The 20,555-nt window shown below is 32.1% G+C and overlaps 2 protein-coding genes across 5 annotated transcripts; one reads left to right on the forward strand and one right to left on the reverse strand.

The window, feature by feature from the left end:
• Window positions 1-9,432: 9,432 nt before the first annotated feature.
• On the forward strand, window positions 9,433-13,659 carry LOC7489332 (tetraspanin-3). The gene is made up of 2 exons (XM_002314226.4): window positions 9,433-10,247; window positions 13,150-13,659. The coding sequence occupies exons 1-2, from the start codon at window positions 9,735-9,737 to the stop codon at window positions 13,489-13,491; spliced, it is 855 nt and encodes a 284-aa protein (XP_002314262.1). The 5' UTR covers window positions 9,433-9,734; the 3' UTR covers window positions 13,492-13,659.
• A 2,689-nt stretch (window positions 13,660-16,348) lies between these two features.
• LOC7491126 (L-ascorbate peroxidase, cytosolic) lies at window positions 16,349-19,060 on the reverse strand. Of its 4 annotated transcripts, none has more exons than XM_052455782.1 (10): window positions 18,899-19,060; window positions 18,656-18,792; window positions 18,369-18,543; window positions 18,224-18,289; window positions 17,484-17,532; window positions 17,309-17,391; window positions 17,121-17,200; window positions 16,883-16,985; window positions 16,713-16,771; window positions 16,349-16,619 (listed from the first exon to the last, which is right to left on the reverse strand). In XM_052455782.1, the coding sequence occupies exons 2-10, from the start codon at window positions 18,772-18,774 to the stop codon at window positions 16,604-16,606; spliced, it is 750 nt and encodes a 249-aa protein (XP_052311742.1). In that variant the 5' UTR covers window positions 18,775-18,792; window positions 18,899-19,060; the 3' UTR covers window positions 16,349-16,603. The 4 variants fall into 4 exon arrangements, with proteins under 4 accessions (XP_052311742.1, XP_052311743.1, XP_052311740.1 ...); XM_052455783.1 differs by having other exon boundaries at window positions 18,656-18,811; window positions 18,899-19,029; XM_052455780.1 differs by lacking the exons at window positions 16,349-16,619; window positions 16,713-16,771 and having other exon boundaries at window positions 16,802-16,985.
• Window positions 19,061-20,555: the final 1,495 nt, after the last annotated feature.

Here is a 20,555-nt window from a genome sequence, read left to right on the forward strand (position 1 = left end):
TCACTAATTATATCAAGATTATTGTTTCTATGGAAAAATAAAGGTGTAGTGTGCACACTTGTCTATGGCTAATAAAAGTGATGTAAGGTAAAAAGATGTGAGATGGTTGGTGCAGTTATACATATTATGGCAAAAAAAATGTGAGGTGGTTGTCATGGTAGAAAGAGATGAGTTTACTGGGGATAGAGGAGATGATAGATACAAGGTGATTGTGGTGGCTAAAAGAGGAGAGAAGATAATGTGGATTAGCCCACGAACACCAAGGACCTATTACAAGTTTCAAATTGGCCCATCACAAGGTCTAAAGTGAAGGCATTGAATGGATTGGTTATGCAAGTTTCGGCCAAAACTAAACTTAGGGATACTTTGGAACATCATGAGGAGGCCTTAATGCAATTAATCTATGTGCAAAAAGGACCTCATTTGCCCTTATTTAGGCCATGAAGTCTTTGACAACAAGGCTGTCAATTTTGTATCAGTTTCGACCAGCCTTGTTCAATGATGTTTCCATGAGTTTTGCGGATTCCTAACTAGTTTTGAATTTCCTATTATGAAAGGAAACATTAATTATTTCCTTTAAATATTATGATTTATTAGTTTTATTTTATTTTATTTTATTTCCTTGTTAGGTGAGGAGAAAATATAGTAAAGGAAATAAAGGAATCCAAGTTGACTTAGGAAACACATGTGGCAGCAAAGTTTTCTTGTTGTGCAAGAAGAATAATTCAGAAACTTAATTATGTTTCCTAGTATTGGAAGGATACCAATAGTTGGCAAAGAGAAGTATTAAAGGCAACATCTTTTTCCTTCCAAAAAAAGGATAAATATAAGGTTGAGATTAGAATCCTATTATAACTTGCAAACCAAAGGCGTGACAACTTCTCTTTTAGTTCCTAGGATTATTGGACATCATTATAAGCTATAAATAAGTTGTGTACCACACCTACAATGTTTTCTTTTCTTCTTCTCTTCTCACAGCAAAATAAGACTTAGATTTATGGGTTTTATTTTTATTTTGTTAGCTACAACCTAAAGCTTGTTTGAGCTTAATTGATACTTTGTTTTCAGTTAGGATCCAAGTCTTGATTGGATTAGGGTTTAGGCTTACTAGTAAAGTTTTTTATCAGTTTTTGTAAATGAGTCAATTCAGCCCACTAAGTTAGATCCATTACGGTTAATTTCTTAGACTATTTAAACACATGCAAAGCCTAAATTTCAACACCTTTGATGAATAAAACTTCAGAACTTTTTAGTTTAACATATGAGAGAGATTCTTGTATTCTTTGGTTCTTGAACAAACTAAATCTAACTTATCGAAGATTGACTGGCTTAGTAATGTCATTCAACTTCATTCCAATAGTGTTGGCGTCTTAGGACAGGTTTCTACTATATCACACTCCTATCAGATCTCTTTCAGTTTTCTATGATCAGATCTCAATCTTGATTGTGGGTTGTGACCACGTGATCATGAGGTTCACATTAGTTGGTATTAAAACAAGGCTTCTTCTTCTTTGTGTTTGCAGAATACTAGTAAAAAAATTAATATTTTGTTTTCTTACTATCTCTAAACATATCAGTAGAATAAAAGTAAAAAAAAAATGATGTTATTCAAAATTTGTTGCTATTCTATCGTAGAAACACATCTCATAGAAAACCCTAAGCAAAATACCTTAAAATTAATTGAAATTTTGTATACTTCTTACTAGGGGTGAAATCAAACTATATATTAAATTTAAGCTTATTTAGGTATTGTTTTCTTGAGGTTTCAATTTTGGTTTGAATTATGCTGCAAACTAATCATACACTGGTTTTGATACCTAGGCATAAAAGAACAACCTATAAACTGATATATGTAGTTTTTTGGATATCAAGATACTGCATATTGAATTTTAGGTTATTCTGATATCATTAGATCTGAGTTTCAATTTTGGTGCTTTAAAATTGGGTAACAATCAGATTTGCATCAAGTTCTAAAATGTGTTTGTCTATTGTTTGTTTCAACCAATTTAGCTTGTTTCTATTATATTTGGGTTATTTAGGAGTCAAATAAGTTTCTTCATTAATTTTTGGTTCTATTTTATTTTGTGTCTTCGTTTCGTTCATAATTCGTACAAATTTGCATTACTACTTATGAAATCATAATCGTAGTGTGATTTTGCTTGTTTTTAGTATATTTATTGATTATTTAGTCTCTATTCATAATTGGATTGTGTTGTGAAAGCTTTAAACTTTGATTGGTTGGATTTTTAGTTTTGAAAGAACCAAAAGAAAGCATGTTGTGAGGTAAAAGATGTAGTGAGTTTATTAAAGTGAAAAACCTTAATTTTATGTGAAACACAAGAGGTGTGGGGATATATTTTATGCTAGTCACCAAATTTCTACAGATTTCAAAGGATGTTTGAAAACAACAAATTAGTGACATCAAACGCCGAATTCTCTTTCCAAATACGAGCTATGAGTCAGCAAATTGAACTCTTGACTAAGGTGACCAAGGAGCTGAAAGATAAAATGGACTCAATGAACCATAGAATAATGGAGTTGATCATTAAAAAAGTAATGTTCGAAGGGGTATACAAAATGATAGAACTGATTTTGATGAGTTTATTGATAATAACGCAAATGTAGGTGATGTTGACTATGAGTTTGGGCCAAGGAAACAGGTTTGGTTTGAATGGAGCAAGAAGGAATGTAAGCTTCAGACATGGTACAGTTTTTGATTAAAGAGAATTCCTGAGATTATAGGCATCGTGACAATTCAGGTGAAGAGTTAGGTATCATTAAGTTGAAAATACATGTTTTCCAATGAAAGAATAACTCGAAAGCATATCTAAAGCTGAAAAAGAAGATTGATTAGATCTTTGACAATCATCACTACACAGAACACATTCTTACTAATAATTCATTCCAAAAACTATAACTCACAAAATTCTAATATGCTAACCAAATTTGATAACATGATCTAATTCCTTTTAAATCCTTGGTTTCCTTAAGTTTTCCTAAAGTCAAGCTAAAAGAAATGAAGAATTTTCACTCTCTCTTTCTCCTTTACAAGTTGTCGGCCACACAAGTATATAAAGGAGGATATTTATTAATTCCTACCATGTGCTTTCTTTTATACCTTATATATTTTTCGGATAATATTTTTTAGATCTCAACCCCTGTTTATACTTAATTTAAACTGGGTGATATCAATATTCACTAAACTTTATCCCACGACATTTCTTTCTTGATATATTACTTTAATTTAGTTTTTATTCGTGTTTCCATATATTTTTTATTTTTCAGCCATTTTTCATAGTTTTATTTTAAAATTAACACATAAACATTTTATTTCAAATTTCCAAAATCTATTATCATCCCCTTAGTGTAAATATTCAATTTACTTATTTAACATAATATTTATTTTCCAATCCTTATATATTTACCCATGGGTTTAATAATAATAATAATAATAATAATCTAATGAACCTAAATTTAAATAAATGTCTTAATATATCTAAAAGGCATAATAATAACTAAAAGATAAAGAAAAAAATAATCCAATTAATTTAAATAAGATTTTAGTTGTTTTTGTAATATATTGGCAAAATGAAAGTCTAGTTTCAAACGCATGATTCTCTCTCATCTTAATGAATTAAAAGGTGTTCCATATATTAATGGAAACTATGGATGTATACTTTCCAATGCAACTAAAATCACATTAAAATTCCTTTTATAGCTCCAATTATGACAAAAACAATAGCGAAATATCAAAATTAATAGATTTAAATCTTTTTATTCCAATCTTTTTGTAATGTTTGAATGCCCATTTACAAACCCTTAATGAACATGAATTAAATTAATTAAGACTTTTACTTCATTATTTAATATTTTTTTGAAGTTCACTTTAACCCATGTGTCTTGAAAAAGTCTATTGAAAGCCTTTTTTAATATTTTAGCCATAAGTCTTGTCACTGGACCAATTAAAAGCTCTAACGGATCTCTTGGCATTAATTGGATCACATCAAGTACTAATCTTATATCAATGGTGAAGGGATTCTAATCACTCCTTTACTTTTTCAGTGAACCAAGTCATGTTAGACAACTACTAAAGTTCCACTTGCTTGGACTTTGACCACCCACTTTCCTATAATCACATGTGATATGAACCAAGTCAGGTTCGAATTTGATCTTAAAATGTTTGTTGACCAGTTTTGTAAGATTGAGCATATCTCTCAAACCATATATCGAATTTTAGATTTTACAGGGATATATTAGACATAAAAATATATTTTTGTAAATTTCTAGAGGACAATAAGAAACCCTTTTTAGAGAACAAGTAGTAAATCTACCCCTAACTCGTGTAAAAGGATTAGAACCTACCTTTAGGGTGTATGCCGCATATATATGTTTTGCATCAAGGTAAGCCCTTTATGTAGCATCTTGAGTTCAGAACTTATGAGTGACACAATAACCGTCACTTAAGAAATTTTTATTGTAGAGTTTGGGTAAGAATCAAAATTCTTGTTCATAATACAATAGTAACCACCATGTGTCACCCTTTGAAGGGTGAGTTCATCATATAAAAACATGCTTGTACATTTAACATACATGCTCATATGTTGAAATATAGGTCCCTCAAATCTAGTGTTCTCCTAAAGAGTCAAGAGTTGTAAACGTCTGATGATATTAAGAAAGATTTGCTTGACTTCCAATCTAGAAGCATCGTTATGGTTTTCTTTAAGTCAATAACAAGAACATCTGTTTTACCATGAACTCAGCTTATGACCTATGTCCGAATGTCATCTATAAAATTTTAACACATTCATCAATGAAGATTGTGTGGAAATGTAGGCTTCTTTCCTATGAATGCAACAAACTCACTTACGAATCCATTTTTATGAAGCTACACAACCAAAAAACCAACAATGTCTCTTGGTTCTTTATACAAAGCATGATCAGGAATTAATATCAATTTTTCTTTATTTTAATTGACACTTCGAAGCCTTATCCTAAAATGTCATTTGATTTCTTTCCTAACCATGTGGAGATTGTGGCATTAACAAATCAAGAAGTGCCACTCTGTCACACATACAATGGACCATGCTATTATGTAGGCAACCCTACTACCAAACAATGACAGAAGATCCTACATCTGAAGACATGATATTATACTATAGAATTTGGCATGATGGTTGAAAGATCAAAGCCTTTACACTACAAGATCATGAGATTCTCAAAGCCCAAGTTCCGTCTGCATGATAAAAAATTCTATATGTACCACTATAATAGATTGAAGTTGTTTGACTCAAAGACTTAGATGTGGAAGCTGTTGGATGAGGTAAAGTTGCCACAAGAGGAGTCCCTTTATCGTATGATAGAAGTATCCATTAATGGTTCACTTCATTGGCTTACTTGGAAAAGAAACATATTTACATCTGATGTTAAAAAATGAGAGTTATTGTTTGTTTCTACTTTTTTCACAACCTCTAAGAGCAATGATATCAATGATATTAGGCTTGTCGAATACAAAGAAAAACTTAACATAACCTGTATTGATAAGGAAAGTGATTTCAAGAAAGTATGGATAATGAAAAGTTACAACATAAGATAATAGGACAAAAAACATTCAATAAACATAGGGGTTTTAATGGGAAAAGAACCTCATGTAAGGCCTTTGGCCTTTTACAATGCTAACATTGTGCTGATAGAAAAATATTTTCTTAACATGATATTTTTTAATTTCAAGACCGGAAGCATTGATATGTTGCAATTAAGGAAGGGTTTCATGAATGCTTTCTATTTCGATCCACTTTTATTGTCGGGAAAGGAGCATAGTTGGATGCAACATTGAAAAATGTTATGGTGGTATAATCTAGATAAGAGATATGAGTAGTTGCAATAATTTCAATTATCAAGTCCAGAAGTTAGTGAGCAAGAAGTAAGTTGAGGATGTGAAGGATGATGTCATCTATCACATTGTACTGGATCATATCATGAGCATGATAAAGATTGATAAACAATGGCAAGACAGAGGTGATTGCTGGAGAAGCTGACCTAATTAGGGTGTTGCATTATCAACTATTTTGTTATGAAATTTTGTTATTCATCATTTTGTTTTGGGAGTAGGTTGCCTATGAAAATAAACCAATTTTAGGGAAGCATGAACGCTTACTGAAATTCTTTTTAGAATTTAAAAAGGATACGTCGCCCATGAAAATAAACCTAAACTTTTAAATTTCAAAATAGACAAGTCGCTCGTGAAAATATATCAATTTTAGAGAAGCATGAATGCTTGCTGAAATTATTTTTGGAATTTAAAAAGGATAAGTCGCTTGTGAAAATAGACCAAAACTTTTGAATTTCAAAATGAGCAGGTCGCTAATGAAAAATATACTAATTTCAAGGAAGCATGAACACTTACTGAAATTCTCTTTGGAATTTAAAAAGGTAAGTTGCCTTAGAAACTATACCAAATCTTTTGAATTTCAAATTAGACGGGTTGCCCGTAAAAATAAACCAATTTCAAGAAAGCATGATATTTGCTGAAATTCGTTTTGGAATTTAAAAAGGATAAGTCGCCCGTAAAAATAGACCAAAACTTTTGGGTTTCAAAATGAGCAGGTTGCTCGTGAAAATAGACTATTTTCTATATAAAACAAAGTCTTTGGAAGGATGGATCATCCAACAAGTCAGATAGAGACTTTTTTTTTTAAAGCTCACTATGAAAAAACTGTAATAAGATTTTGCTTCGTAAACATTATAAAGAGGAGACATTTTTTGTTATCCATTTTTGACCCAACAAAGAAAATCATCAGTGATTACCTATTTTTTATCCCAAAAAAAATGAAAAAATAGAATTCAAATATACAAGAAAAAAAGAAAAGAAAGCCTAGAAGATTGTCTAAGTTGATAGTAGAGGACCAAGATGACAAGTAGAAAAGTTAGAGGACCAAAATGTATAGGATTGACAGAATTGACAGCTCAATTCTGATTGACAAAAGGCCTCATTGGTGAAAATATTTATATTTGGGGTAAGGAAATACAAATTTGGTCATATAAGGACTCAATGATAATTTTAAAAGACTTAATTAATTTTATCAAGGACTTAATTGCAGGGAAAATCAGTTTTTAGAGTCAATTTGGGTGTTAATTGGAAGAAATAAAAGTCTGGGGACTTAATTGATTTTTGGGAGGTTTACATTAGACAAATCAGGGGATAAATTGTAAGAATATTGAATTTTGATGGGAAATTAGAAACTTGATTAAGAAATTCAAAATTAAGGACCAAACTAAAATAGGCGTGTGATTATAGAAGCTGAAATTGACCAAATCAGATGCCAAATTGAAAGAAATTGAAATTTTGGTAATCAATTAAGGCTGAAATTGAACAAATTGAAAATCAATGACTCGTTTATAAAAGGCATTCAAATAAAAGGATTTAAATCAGAATTTCTAGGGGTGTAATTGTAAGGATTAAAAGGATTTTAAATCAATGTAGGGTGCATGTGTCATGATTAGAAAAAAAGGACTAAATTGATTTTTAGCAAAAAGCAATTAAGAGCCCTAATTTTTAAGGTTTTTAGTAGATGATGTGTTGTTTGGTTTTAATGAAAGGACATGAACGACACGTCATTCACTGGTTTTCTTCTTCTTCCAGCAGAAAACGATGATCGGGTTGACATTTTCTAAGAGCATGATGTAGAGTTCTAAACCTCCAAATGACACAAGGTTTTTTACATATGGAAGAAGAGCATCCCCTCTATAACTCTATGCTATGAAATTGGACGTGTACACTCTAATTCTTCCACAAAAGTCTCTAATATCTTGTCCCCAATCAATTTTCCTTGCATTTTCAAATTCTGAACTGATCAAGTTGACACATTTAGATGAATGAAGGTGAGGCTAAACACCTCTGAATTGAGCAAGGTTGGATCGAAACGGCAGGTATGCATCTCTTCTACCAACTTCAGGTGGTTTCCAATGATGTTTACATTGGAGTTTCTCCTACGAAGCTTTAAAAGTGGTCAACTTAGTTAGCCTTCACTGTGACACTTATTTGTTTTATGTGTTCATACTTAAAGCTTCTCAAAAGGTTCTTATCAATGACTTTAAAACCTCTTTCTCAAGATCTAAAGACTAGAAATAACTCTTTTTCCTCCAAGTCTAGCAGAACCACCAAGTACCCCTAAAACCAAAATCACCATTGCAAAATCAGCTTAGTAGAAGAGCTTCTAGCTTTTAGCTTTTGTCTATAACCTTCTCACTTTGATCAAAGGGTTAAGTTTTGATTAATCTTTGAGGGAATCCACCAAATAAACCTAAAAAGTCCCTATAAATACCCCTTGAAATCAGAGCTGAAAAAGAGTAGAAAGGAAAAACATAAGGAAATACTTTGTTAATAGACCCTATTGAAAGGCCCAAGAGCCTAACATAAAAGGTCTAACAAGCTTTGAAAAGAAAGAGAGTAAAAGAGAAGGAAGGAAGGAAAAGAGAATAAAAAAAAACAACATTAAACATTGTTTAAGAGTTTATTTTATTATTGGACTTATGTTAGTTGATTACTAGTTTAGGTCTATTAGCTTGCAAATCAAAAGGGTTCAATTAGAGTTAGTTAGAAGATACTATATTATGTTTTTTTAGCTTCAAATTTGAGTAGCTAGTTGAAGAATAAACATGAGTTTATTTTTGTTTATTTGTGGTAAAACAACCTTCTTTTGCAGGAAGAAAGATCGTACACTAACTTATCGAAGATTAACTGGCTTCGTGGCGTCATTCGCATACTTAAGATTATCTATGGGTTTAAGTCTTTTTCCTATACCTTTGGTTATTAGGTATATGGTTACCTCTAGGTTAGAGTTCTATCAAACTTAATTTTTAGCTTTTAAAATTGTTATCTTCTTTATTAGGGATTGCTTGACCATATGATCAAGATGTTCACATCAACGTGTCATTTGATTTGTTACTATTGTGTGCTCTTCCTCTCACTACATGCACTCATTCTATTTGAATGATGTGTTACTATTTTCATCGATCACAACACTAGCTTTTACTGCTTTAATCGATTTCCTAGCCTTTCATTAACTTTTTTTCTAAGAAAAATTATTAGACTTGATCTAATTCATGACCCACTCTAAAGCTGGAGTTACATGTTGGATGAGTTAACTTGGATTAACTCTTAATACTAGGCATTAACATCTTAATGCATTGCAATTTAGACATTGATTGATCTTTAATTAAAATAATATTATTTCTGTTTTTTTAAATAAAATGATATTATTTTGTATTTTAAAAATATATAACTACGATATGATCATGAGTACCCATCAAGTTGATTTTTTTGTTTTTGAAATTCAGTCTAGAGCGTGTGCAAGGTAAAACTGAATTTTATAGCCATGCTTAAGAACTCCAAGGCGCGGAGCAAAACGACATATTGGTCAACACAGCAAATCTCCATAACCCGTCACAGGCCGGGTTGGAGCTTAGAAACTCGGGCCCGTACCTTGAAAAATAGAATCCAACTTGACATAAGCCCAGTACGGACGCGAGGATATTTTTGAGCGTAAAATATCACACCCACAGACAGCCGTTATAGCTTTGCCTTTGTTGCTATCATTTCTCTTCTTCACTTGTAACTGGCCATCCCAAAAATTAACAGTAAAGAAAGAAAGAGAGAGAGAGAGAGAGACGGAGCAGAGAGAGAGATCCGACGCGCTTGTTGCAGAAAGGGAGAGAGAAACAGAGAAAGATCAACCATGAGATCTAGCAATCACTTGATAGGGGTACTCAACTTCCTGACCTTTTTGCTATCAATACCCATCCTAGGAGGTGGTATATGGCTAAGCAGCAGAGCCAACAACACAGATTGTCTAAAATTCTTACAGTGGCCATTGATAATAATTGGGATCTCAATCATGGTCGTTTCTTTAGCCGGTTTCGCTGGCGCGTGTTATCGAAACACTTTCTTGATGTGGGCTTACCTATTTGTTATGTTCTTCATCATCGCCGCGCTTTTAGGGTTCATCATCTTTGCCTATGTTGTCACCGATAAAGGGTCGGGCCGCCCACTCCCGAATCGTGCGTATTCTGACTATTATCTGCATGACTATTCAGGGTGGTTGAAGGATCGAGTAGCTAGTGATAGCTACTGGCACAAGATTGGCTCTTGTATACGAGATTCTAAGGTTTGTGGCAAGATGGGGAGAACTACTTCTGGCGTCCCTGAGACTGCAGATACGTTCTATAGCAGGAAGCTCAGCTCTATTGAGGTATGTGCCTTTTTTGTTTTCCATAATATCTTGAGTTCAAGAAATATCAAATCTATAATTTCTTATCGTGTTCCAAGTCTTGAAAAGTTTTGGGTTTTAGCTAACGATTTGAGGAGAATACTGAACTTGTTTTGCGATTAGAGATGGGTCGGAGTAGAACGACTCAAGATCTTAGACTCAGTGGCCTCAACTACCAATCAATTAATGGTCGAAACTTGAAAATCTCAAGTACAACAACAACAATAAATTATAAAACAAATTAAAATAGTTTCTCTGGTTAATTGATAGAAGATTTTTTTTTAATAGTAAATTAAATTTGATTAATATCAAGGAATTAATTTTAGAAATTCGAAGGATTATTTAACTCGTTTTCCAAAAAAAAATGATTAATTTAAAATTTGGATGCAGCATTAAGGAGGCCTATCGTACGGGATAAATAAAGAAGGAGTTCAGATCCTAGATTTGAATTCCGCGTAAATAAACAATAATATTTCTCTTCCCCCACCATTCCCGCTCCCTCCCCAATAATTTAAAGGCTTCTTGATCGAGACTTTTAGTAGTATTTTATTGTGGTTTACAGTTGTTTTTATGAATATTTTTTTATTAGAAAATTTATTAAAATAATATTTTTTAATTTAATCTTACGTTTTAATAATGTTTTATTAAAATCGTAAAAAAACATTAAAAATATCTAAATTTAATATTTTTTAAACAAAAATATATTTTTAAAAATATAATATTTAGTCAAAAAAAATTTAAACTGTATTGTGCTGGAATCTTCAACTAATTGCCTAATTTTTTTAAAAAAAGAATCCCCCAAATTATTGCTAGTGCGTAGGGACATCGACTTGAGGGCATGTGAGAGCCACCGGTTATAGCTGTTTCTTATTTGCCACGTAATTGTTTGTCGGCCGTTCACAGCCCCACCTTTCTTTCTTAGAAAGGAGGTTAGCTTTATCCTTCTACCGTCCAAAGAAAGAAAGTTTAGTAGCTTATCTTTATTCATACATTGACATAAAAAAGAAGCGATGGGACCTTTTCATTTTTAGTAAGAAAAACCATCATTACAAGATTCGTCTCTCATCCCTGCCTGCCGTCTCCTCTCCCTCTCGCATCCCCATCTGCATGCTGTACTTTAACAATTATAATTAAATTATATTATATATATATATATATATATATATATATATATATATATATTTACTAGATTTTTTGGCACTTGTTTTGCTCATGTATTGTTTAGCTAATTTATATTATTTTTTATAGATTGTTTAGAATATTTATAAATGAATAAATATGGATGTTTATTAAACATAAAAGTGTTTGATTTTCAAATAATTTTGTATAAATTTTGACAATTATAATTAAATTAATTTTGGGACATAAATTAAAAAGTAACCGTGTAAATGATTTTTAACTCATCTTGAATAAAAGTTAGGGATATATATTGAATTATCTTTCATAATTTAATAATTAATAGCTAAGATAGTTAGATATATAACTCTTAAAAATAATAATTACTAAAAACGTTTTCACTTAGCATTATATTATTGTAAAAAAAATTATTTAAACAGTTTTGTTTTCAATTATATGTGGCATGAATATAAATTAATATAATTTTACTCAAATTAACTTTTATATATATATATATATATATATATATATATAATCCATTTAGCTTTGATACTTAAAACAGGCATCTATAAAAGCCTGTTTGGAACACTAGGATTTGATTATGGATAAGCTCAATTTTTAAAATTCTGAGAACTCTCTTGTTTGGAAGCATTCTAATTCAAGAAATTGAAATCATAAACTTAAAAATATTGTACAGAAATCGCAGCTCTACCCAACTATCTCATGTTCACCTATGTCGTCCCACCCATCCTCCTGAACAGTCATCGTCAAGACATCCCATTAAACCTAAAAAGATTCATCCTTTATACTCACAATCTACATATCTTGCATATTTTATAAGATGAACCAAAGATATTAGCCTGATAAAAGAAAAAAAACACTGTTGGAAGAATAGTGCCTTTTGTCAGTCTGAGTACGGTATCAAGAGTAGAATCTTAGTGTATTTATTTATGAATTTGTTTAGATGAATATTCTTCTCTTCTCTTTGCATACTTCAAGTTGCAGCTCTTTTCAATATGAAAAGTTACGGCTAGAGAATAAAAGGATGAAAGAGATAAAAAGGGGATGCAGAAAGCTGGAATCTTATCTGATTACCCTACTATCTTATATTAAAAGATTTGAGAAACTTAACACAGCTTCATTGTTTATGGACTCTACTAAAATACTTGGTTCACATTAACAGTGATTTTTTATATATATATAAAATTAGTCTTTTTTTTCTTTCAATTTCATCTATTATTTTTCAATCATGTTTGGCAATTCCCACAATGTTTAATATCAAACCCAAGCTAGGCAATGATCACATTGAGGGGTTTTTCTTGTCAATTTAATTATTTTTTTTCTCAATTATTTTTTTAGACTTTTTTTACTAGTTGACTAGGTTGTTTTTAAACTGGTAATTTGATGAGGACACATTATAACAACTTATACATTGTTTAATTTTAAATTTGAGTTAAACAAGAAGTTAGGTCAGTTTTTGGTTGCCTTTGGTGACGTTGAGGCACCTCCCACACGCATTTTTCAACTTTGCTTCAAATTAATGAGCTAATCGAATATTATTTGAACTCCATTGTCAACAATGTCAGGTTTTAGCATGACGCAAAGTTGTAGAACTGTCATCCAATTTTCCATCGCTGCCGACATGAAAAAAAAAAAAATCAACAATCTTCAAAATATAGTAAACAACCCACTGTGTATAGTATATTCTCCTCTCTCTTGTATTTATTGTATAAATTCATAGCAGATTTGCTTTTGGTTTGTGCTGTAGTCTGGTTGTTGCAAGCCCCCTACAGAATGCGGCTTCACTTATATGAACGAGACTTTCTGGTCATCATCTGGAGGAGTTGTTTACAGCACTGACTGTAACACCTGGAACAACGATCAAGAGCGACTGTGCTATTCCTGCAATTCTTGCAAAGCTGGTTTGCTAGCCAACCTGAGGAAGAGTTGGAGGAAGGTCTCGGTCATTAACATCGTCATATTAATCATTCTAGTGATTGCCTATGTGGTTGGCTGTGCAGCCTTCAGGAATAATCGCCGGATCGATAACGATGAACCCTACGGGGAAGCAAGGATGACCAAGTCTCAGCCTAGCAGAATCCATCTTTAATCAAGTGAAGCTTGATTGGTTAGATTTCCTTTCTATGTAAAAATTATGGTTTTGGTGTTATCATGTAAAACTCGAAGCTTCGTTGGATTTCCTTTCTGTCATCATATCAGGGATGTAAAAATTATGGTTTTGCTATATTATTAAATAAAAACTTGTTTCTTCTAGCCAGGGGAAGAGCGGTGTTTCTTTCTCTTTTGCTCATCATCATTTGTAAGATGGCTGTGTGTGCTTCTTTTGAAATTACTAGTTGACTAAAATCATATTCTAAAGCACATACAATTTATTGGAAGAACACCATTAGTGTTATTGTCTTAGAATTACAATTAAATTTTAATTAGAAAAAAAAAAACATGGAGCCTTTTAAAGACATTTTAGGCAATTAAAGAATAAGAGCTTATTCTTTAAAATACAACAGATGCATTTAATTTTTGGTTCGATGGTTGTTCTGATTTTTGGATTGTATGTAATGCTTTGTTTGGATTTTAATGAGGTATAAATTTACCCCATAAAACCTTGAAAGCAAATTAAAATTTACCCCACGGGTAAAGATGTGGGAAATTTCTTTTAACCGGGTGAGTTAGGTTTTGCCTAAATTCTTAAATTTATTATTAATATTAATACAAAAACAAAATTATTATTATTAATTAATTAATTTACAAAGAAACTAAAACATATAAGTTTTTTTGTTTTAGTATTTCTATTCATCATATTACAAACACTATTCATAAGCCCTATTCACTATAAAAAAAAAAAATCGTTCTTAGTACGTCAAACTTTGATTTTGTTTCAGTTTGGTCATCCTCCTATGGATTCTTTCAACTTGATCCTTTAAATTTTTTTTTTCAACTTTTCAACTTGATCCTTTAAAATTGATATTGATAAAATAACAGCCTCTTCCCCATGTTTATTATTCTAGAGGCGTGTAAATTTATACTTTTGTCCCTTGATTTTAATTTTTTGACATTTGATCCCCCATGTTTTTGAATTTTTTTTATAGATACCAAAATTTATTTATTTATATTTCAGTGCACAACTCTTGAATGAGGGAGAGATAATTGTTGAAAAACTCTCTGGTGGCCGAATCTTGATCACCTATAACTTTGATTTTTATATCTATAGATTTCATCTTCATGATAGGAGCTTAATAGATGTGGTTCGCAACTTTAATAATGACAAAAAGTAAATTTAAACTTGAAAAGTTTTTTTTATTTAATTTGATTTTTGGTTTTTAAGCTATTAAAATATATTTTGTTGTTAGAAATGAGATTATTGAGGTAAAAAAAATATGTATATTGCTTTTGAAATAATCATATATAAACCTGATGTTTAAATATCTATTTTGAGATAATATAATAAAACATAATATAGTTCAATTATTTTTTACTTTACCTCTATCTTTTTATAAATTACTTCTAATTATATATTAGGAAGTTTATGAATTCATAACATTTTATATCCTTATTTTACAATACCTTGAATTTTGTAATTTATCTTACTCACGATTTACTCTTTTGGCAAAAAAGTATAATGCCTTAAATTCATTTGTCTTTTATTCTATCTTTTTCATTCTTTCTGTAACTCGAGCTCGCCTCCCTGCAAACTTACATAATTATTAATTGATATTATTGTAAATAATTTTTTCATAATTTTAAAATTCAAACTAGTCTAGTAGGTCAATTCAGGACCCGGCTGATCCAGAGCTGGAACCGAACCGGGTTGAAGAAAAAATAAGGAAAGAAAAAACCCGGTGTGACCCGGTTGCAACCCGTTGACTTTAGTTTTTTTTTTTTTACTAAAACGACATTGTTTTGATTTTTTAAAAAAACAAAAAATTAATCCGGTCAAAACCCAGAACTCGAGCCTTGAACCAGACCGGGTCTAAAAACTATGAATTTCTCCATTTCTTCGTTCTATGGCATTGAAAACATGAAATGAACAAGAAGAGAGGAGAACTCATTAGCCACATGAGCTGCATAAGACTTTAATGCAATGAGCAACTCAACTATTGTGACTGTAATTTTGAATGTGATTGCTAACTAATGGACGAAATACACCAACTAGCCAGAGCTTGTAAGTTTCTACAAAGTTACTGTTAATTTGATGATTATTTTTTAAATTATTTTTTTAAATATATAAAAATAATATATATTTTTTTTATATTTAAAACATAAATCATAAAACACTTACTCATTAACATGAGAGATTAACAATGTTGATTGGTTAAAATAATTGAACAAGGTTAAAAAATCCAGGTTCTCTCTAAGCTTCAAATTGGGTGGGTTTTTTTTTAGCTTTTGAAAAGAAATTATTATTTTTTTTTTTTAAGAGAGATTTTAGTGGCATGAAAAAAAAATCATGTCTAAAAAAACCGTAATCTTCACAAGAAAAGAAAAATGGATTAAAAACACAATTTTGATTTGGATTCAGATCATTAATAAAAAAAAATAAATCATATTTGAAGTACTATTTTAAAAATCATGACCTATAACCTAATCATTCAAGACCAAGTCGAGTTTCAATAAAAATAAAAAAAAATTAACCCGGTATAATATGGTAAAAAACCTAAAATAATTCGCGACCCAATCACCCTAAAAACAAACCCAAGATGATTTTGTATTTTTATAAAATTAAAAAAAATAAATTAATCTAAATTAATCCATTATACAAGACTCAGGACTTCCATGTTTGAATGAGTTCAAAAATTTAAACAATAAACAAAAACTACCACAACACCAAATAAATAAATAAACAATATTTGGTGCTATGATACATGGTAGTTTTTAAATATTTTTCAATTAAAAATATAAAAGTTATTGTTTTTCCATGATTTTTATAAATAAACATATCAAAACTATAATACACCTGAGAAATATCAATTTATTACTTTTTTTAGATGAAAGTAAACTGGGGGGGAGGCCCACAACTTCATATTATTTTCCGAGAGGATGAGTTCAAATCGACAGAACCGAGACATCTCTTCCACCCATCATGAGCAACCAACATAGACAAAACCCAAGTTTCATTAAAAACCAATACTACTGCTGGAACTAAATCCTACAAGATCCGAATACATCATGGCCGAAGCCAAGCACCTTGTTGATTCATCTGAATCCTAGGCATCAGCAAATCTGTCAAAAAGTACCAAAGATTACCAAATGAGCAGCAGTCCAAAAATTCAGGTAACGTGACCATTGAAAAGGTAGATTGAAAATTGTAGTTACCCCAGTTCGGAGAGCTTCAGATGAGCTTCAGAATAATCGGCAAAGAAAGCATCTTCATCCTAAAAAAGTGAAGAGGAAAGGACACAGCATTAGCAGCAGCAGGAAACCAGCAATTTTTCATGTATCTGGCAAGCGCCTGAAGCACAACAGATGATATTTTTGGTACATACAGCAGCATATTTGTCAACATATGGGCGGAAGATAGGGTCAGATAGAAGAGCCTTGTCAGATGGAAGTTGTAGAAGCCCTTCCTTCTCCCCACTCAAGAGCTCCCTAACGAAGTTTAGAAACATACAATGTGAGAAAAATGAAACACAAAACAGTGCAAGCATAAATTCGATGTCTGGGCACTGAAATATGACAGAAAACAAGTGAAGGCTCCGAAGGAAACCAACCAACGGAACTCACTTGAAGTAAGAGTTATCAAAGATGAGAGGGTTAGCAGTCCAGGGCCCCTCAAAACCGGAGCGCTCCTTGTGGCACCTTCCCTGCAATACTCATCATTATTAACATGGCAAGCGCCAATAAGTGAAAAAAAGGCAAACAACAAGCACTCAGGTATCATTTCAGGAAACAATTTGAAACTTGGAACGGACCAGGGTGTGGCCCCCAGAGAGAGCTACAATATCCTTATCACTGAGGCCCATGTGGCCGAAGACATCCCTCAAGTGATCAGAACCTGAAAAGGCATTATACAACGAGTCGATGACTTAGAGCTAAAACAATTTCAAATTTTCCAATTGCAGACAAGTTGACAAGGAGCAAACAAACCCTTAGTAGCATCAGGCAGACGGCCTTCTGGAGGTGGCTCAGGCTTGTCCTGAAATCAAGCAGGGCAGCAGAAAATTAATTGATAGAACAAATTGCTAAGACCAAAAACTCTAAAATGTGAGGGACTCCAACACCGTTTGATAATCATCACATCAGATAGGAAGATGCTGTATTATCAGAGAACATAGATCTTCAAAGCATAGACAAGGGGAACAATGCTTGTTCATTCTTCACAAAACATAACGCTGTATTATCAGAGAACATATATCTTCTTAGCACAGACAAGGGGAACAATGCTTGTTCGTTCTTCATAAAACATAACATACACAAGACATGACAGTACAGCAGGTGAAAATATTAAAAAATTTGCAGCAAACTTTAGCACCAAACGGTGAGGTTTGAGATTTATTCAATAGAGATTCTAGGTCAAGCTTAAAGAACAAGAATCAATAAAAAGTGGATGAATCCAAAGTTCAACGCTATGAAATAGTTAAAACACTGCTGTTACACATCAGGCCAAAATACTAATCCACCTCCTTGCTCCCTCCCCACCATTTTAATTACTAGGTTGAAGAATGACCATGCAAATTTCAAAAACAAACAGAAAAGCCTGAGGTTAGACCTAACGTGGTAATGACTGCCTAAGAAATCAATGGCGATACAAAAGCAAAGCAGGGGATCAAACAATAAATAAACAAAACAAAACAAACACAGAGGAAGAGAAAGAGAAAATTACTGACCTCTCTCCCAGGGTGGAAAGGAACCTCAGGACCACCAGTGATTTCAACACCAACAACACCAGCAAGCTACACCGAAAAGAAACCAATCAAAACACAGTAATTAATTTTTTCTTTTAAAAAACAAAGATAATAAAATGGACAGTACTTGGTAGAAATCGGCATAGGAGAGGATGGGAAACTGCTCCTTGATGGACTCAAGGAGTCTGACAGCAATGTCGAGACCATTGTTAGCGCCATGTGCCAGCTCTGCCGAGTACCTCATGGTACCAAAGGGCCCACCGGTTTTTGTCTTAACATCGAAGGTTCCAGCTGAGTGCCATCTGCATCATAACCACAACAACCAATCCGATCGGATCGGATCGGATCCAATCAAACATTTACACGGGAAGAGGAAAAAGAAGAATAAAAAGGTGAAGGGGAAGGGGAATATACGCTAGACGAAGCATGAGAGGAGCGCAGCTCTTCTCGGCAATCAAGCTTCTCAGCTTCTTCTTGGCCTTTTCAACGGCTTTGCTGTACTCTTCGCTTACAGTTGGATAGTTCTTCGTCATTTTTGTTCACTTGTAATTCTACAGCAAAAAAAACTAACTATATTTTAGATCGAACACAGTAAGATAAACACGGGAAGAGAAGAAGAAGAAGAAGAAGAAGAAGAAGATAGAACCCAAAACAGACCGAAGAAAGTAGAGGATGCAGATGGAAACCCTAGCGCGAGGCAGGCACAAGTCAAGCACAGGCTCTTCCTAAATGATAATGATATTTTTTTATACAGACGGATGCAATGGGTGGACCTGATATAAGAGAGATGAGAATGTTCTGGTAGCTTAACTCCAGCCGTTGGATATAGTTCATCTTGGGGCCGTTATTGATTTTGAAAACGGACGGATGGGATTGGATTCTTGGTTAGTTGTTGACTAATACATGAACGGTTTCCCCACTGGGGTAGGTGAGGCGGAAGAGGGGTTGGAAAATGAAAACCAAAATGGAAAGGAGCGAGTAAAATTACGACAAAAACTAAAAGTTTAAGTAGCAAAAAATATTGTGTACTCTCTCACAATTTATGTAGCTCCGAGTAGTGTTTCTTTTGATAACTTTTATTTTGTTCCTTAAATTTTTATTTTGTACACTCTAGCTCTTTAGCCCAAATAGCCTTTAATTACATATTATTTTTCTTTTAGAAAGGAGGATTGAATTGTAAGCTAAGCGTTCGAAGTAAAAATCCTAGGTAACATGAAGGCAAGTTGAAAGTTTTATTGAAATATTTGTTTTAATTCTTTATATTTTTTAGATATTAGATGATTAGTCTCTTGAATCTTATGACAATATATTTTGACACCTAACTTTATTTTTCTTTTTTTAGCTTTTTCTATTGGGAGGAGAGGGAGGGAGTCGTTGAATTCCGGTCTAAAGAGAGAAAATGGTCGTTCAGGAAGATTATGACCACCAAAATGGTTGATTTTAATGTTAAAAAGTTTCATTTGATGAGAGTGATTACGTTTAGGTGTTTTTTTACCTTGAAAACACATAAAACAACATATCTGAGCTAGGGAGGAATTTTTGTTTCAAGTGAATTTCAGGTTTTGGGGCAGTTTGTGGCTTTTTGGTGGCCATATATTGATTTAACAAGGTTTCTATGGTGTTTTCTAGGTATTTTGAGTAAAAAAAGAGTTGAAAATGGGATTTTAGGTGAAAAAATAAAGGACCTTGTTTTTCCGGCTACTACAATAACCGAATTCTGAGTTCCCAAACAACGTGTCGTCTGCTGACACAGGGGACACGTCATTTTTTTAACTATTTAGGATGGATGACGCGTTGTCTACCCCATTAAACTTAAAAATAAAAAATAAGGGTAGGCATTGGGCCTGATTCTTTTTTTATATATAGTTTTTTTAAAAAATAACACATTATTTGTGCATATTTTTTCAAATAAATTTTTGGTTTATGTTTTAATTAGATTGTGATTATTTTTAAATGATATTAGATGTGTTTAATTTTTAGAGAGGTATGTATGATTCATCTGTGATTTTTTCTTAATTTTATGTAGATTAAATTTATTTATTTTTAATATTGATTTTTTTATAAGATTTTCCATATGTATATATAGCCTTGCATTGTTTTTTTTTTTAATTATTGTTCAATAAATTTTATGTGTTATGTGCAACCTTGTATTGTTGTTTTTATAATTATTGTTCAATAAATTTTATGTGTGTGTTAGTTTCTATTAAAAAATTTATGTGTTTTTCTATTACAAATTTATTTCGATAGAGAAATTCATTAAACATAACCAAGTAAATTACCCATGTTGCGATGTTAGATATCTTGATTTTCATTT

This window comes from Populus trichocarpa, chromosome 9 (assembly GCF_000002775.5).
Source record: "Populus trichocarpa isolate Nisqually-1 chromosome 9, P.trichocarpa_v4.1, whole genome shotgun sequence".
NCBI lineage: Eukaryota > Viridiplantae > Streptophyta > Magnoliopsida > Malpighiales > Salicaceae > Populus > Populus trichocarpa.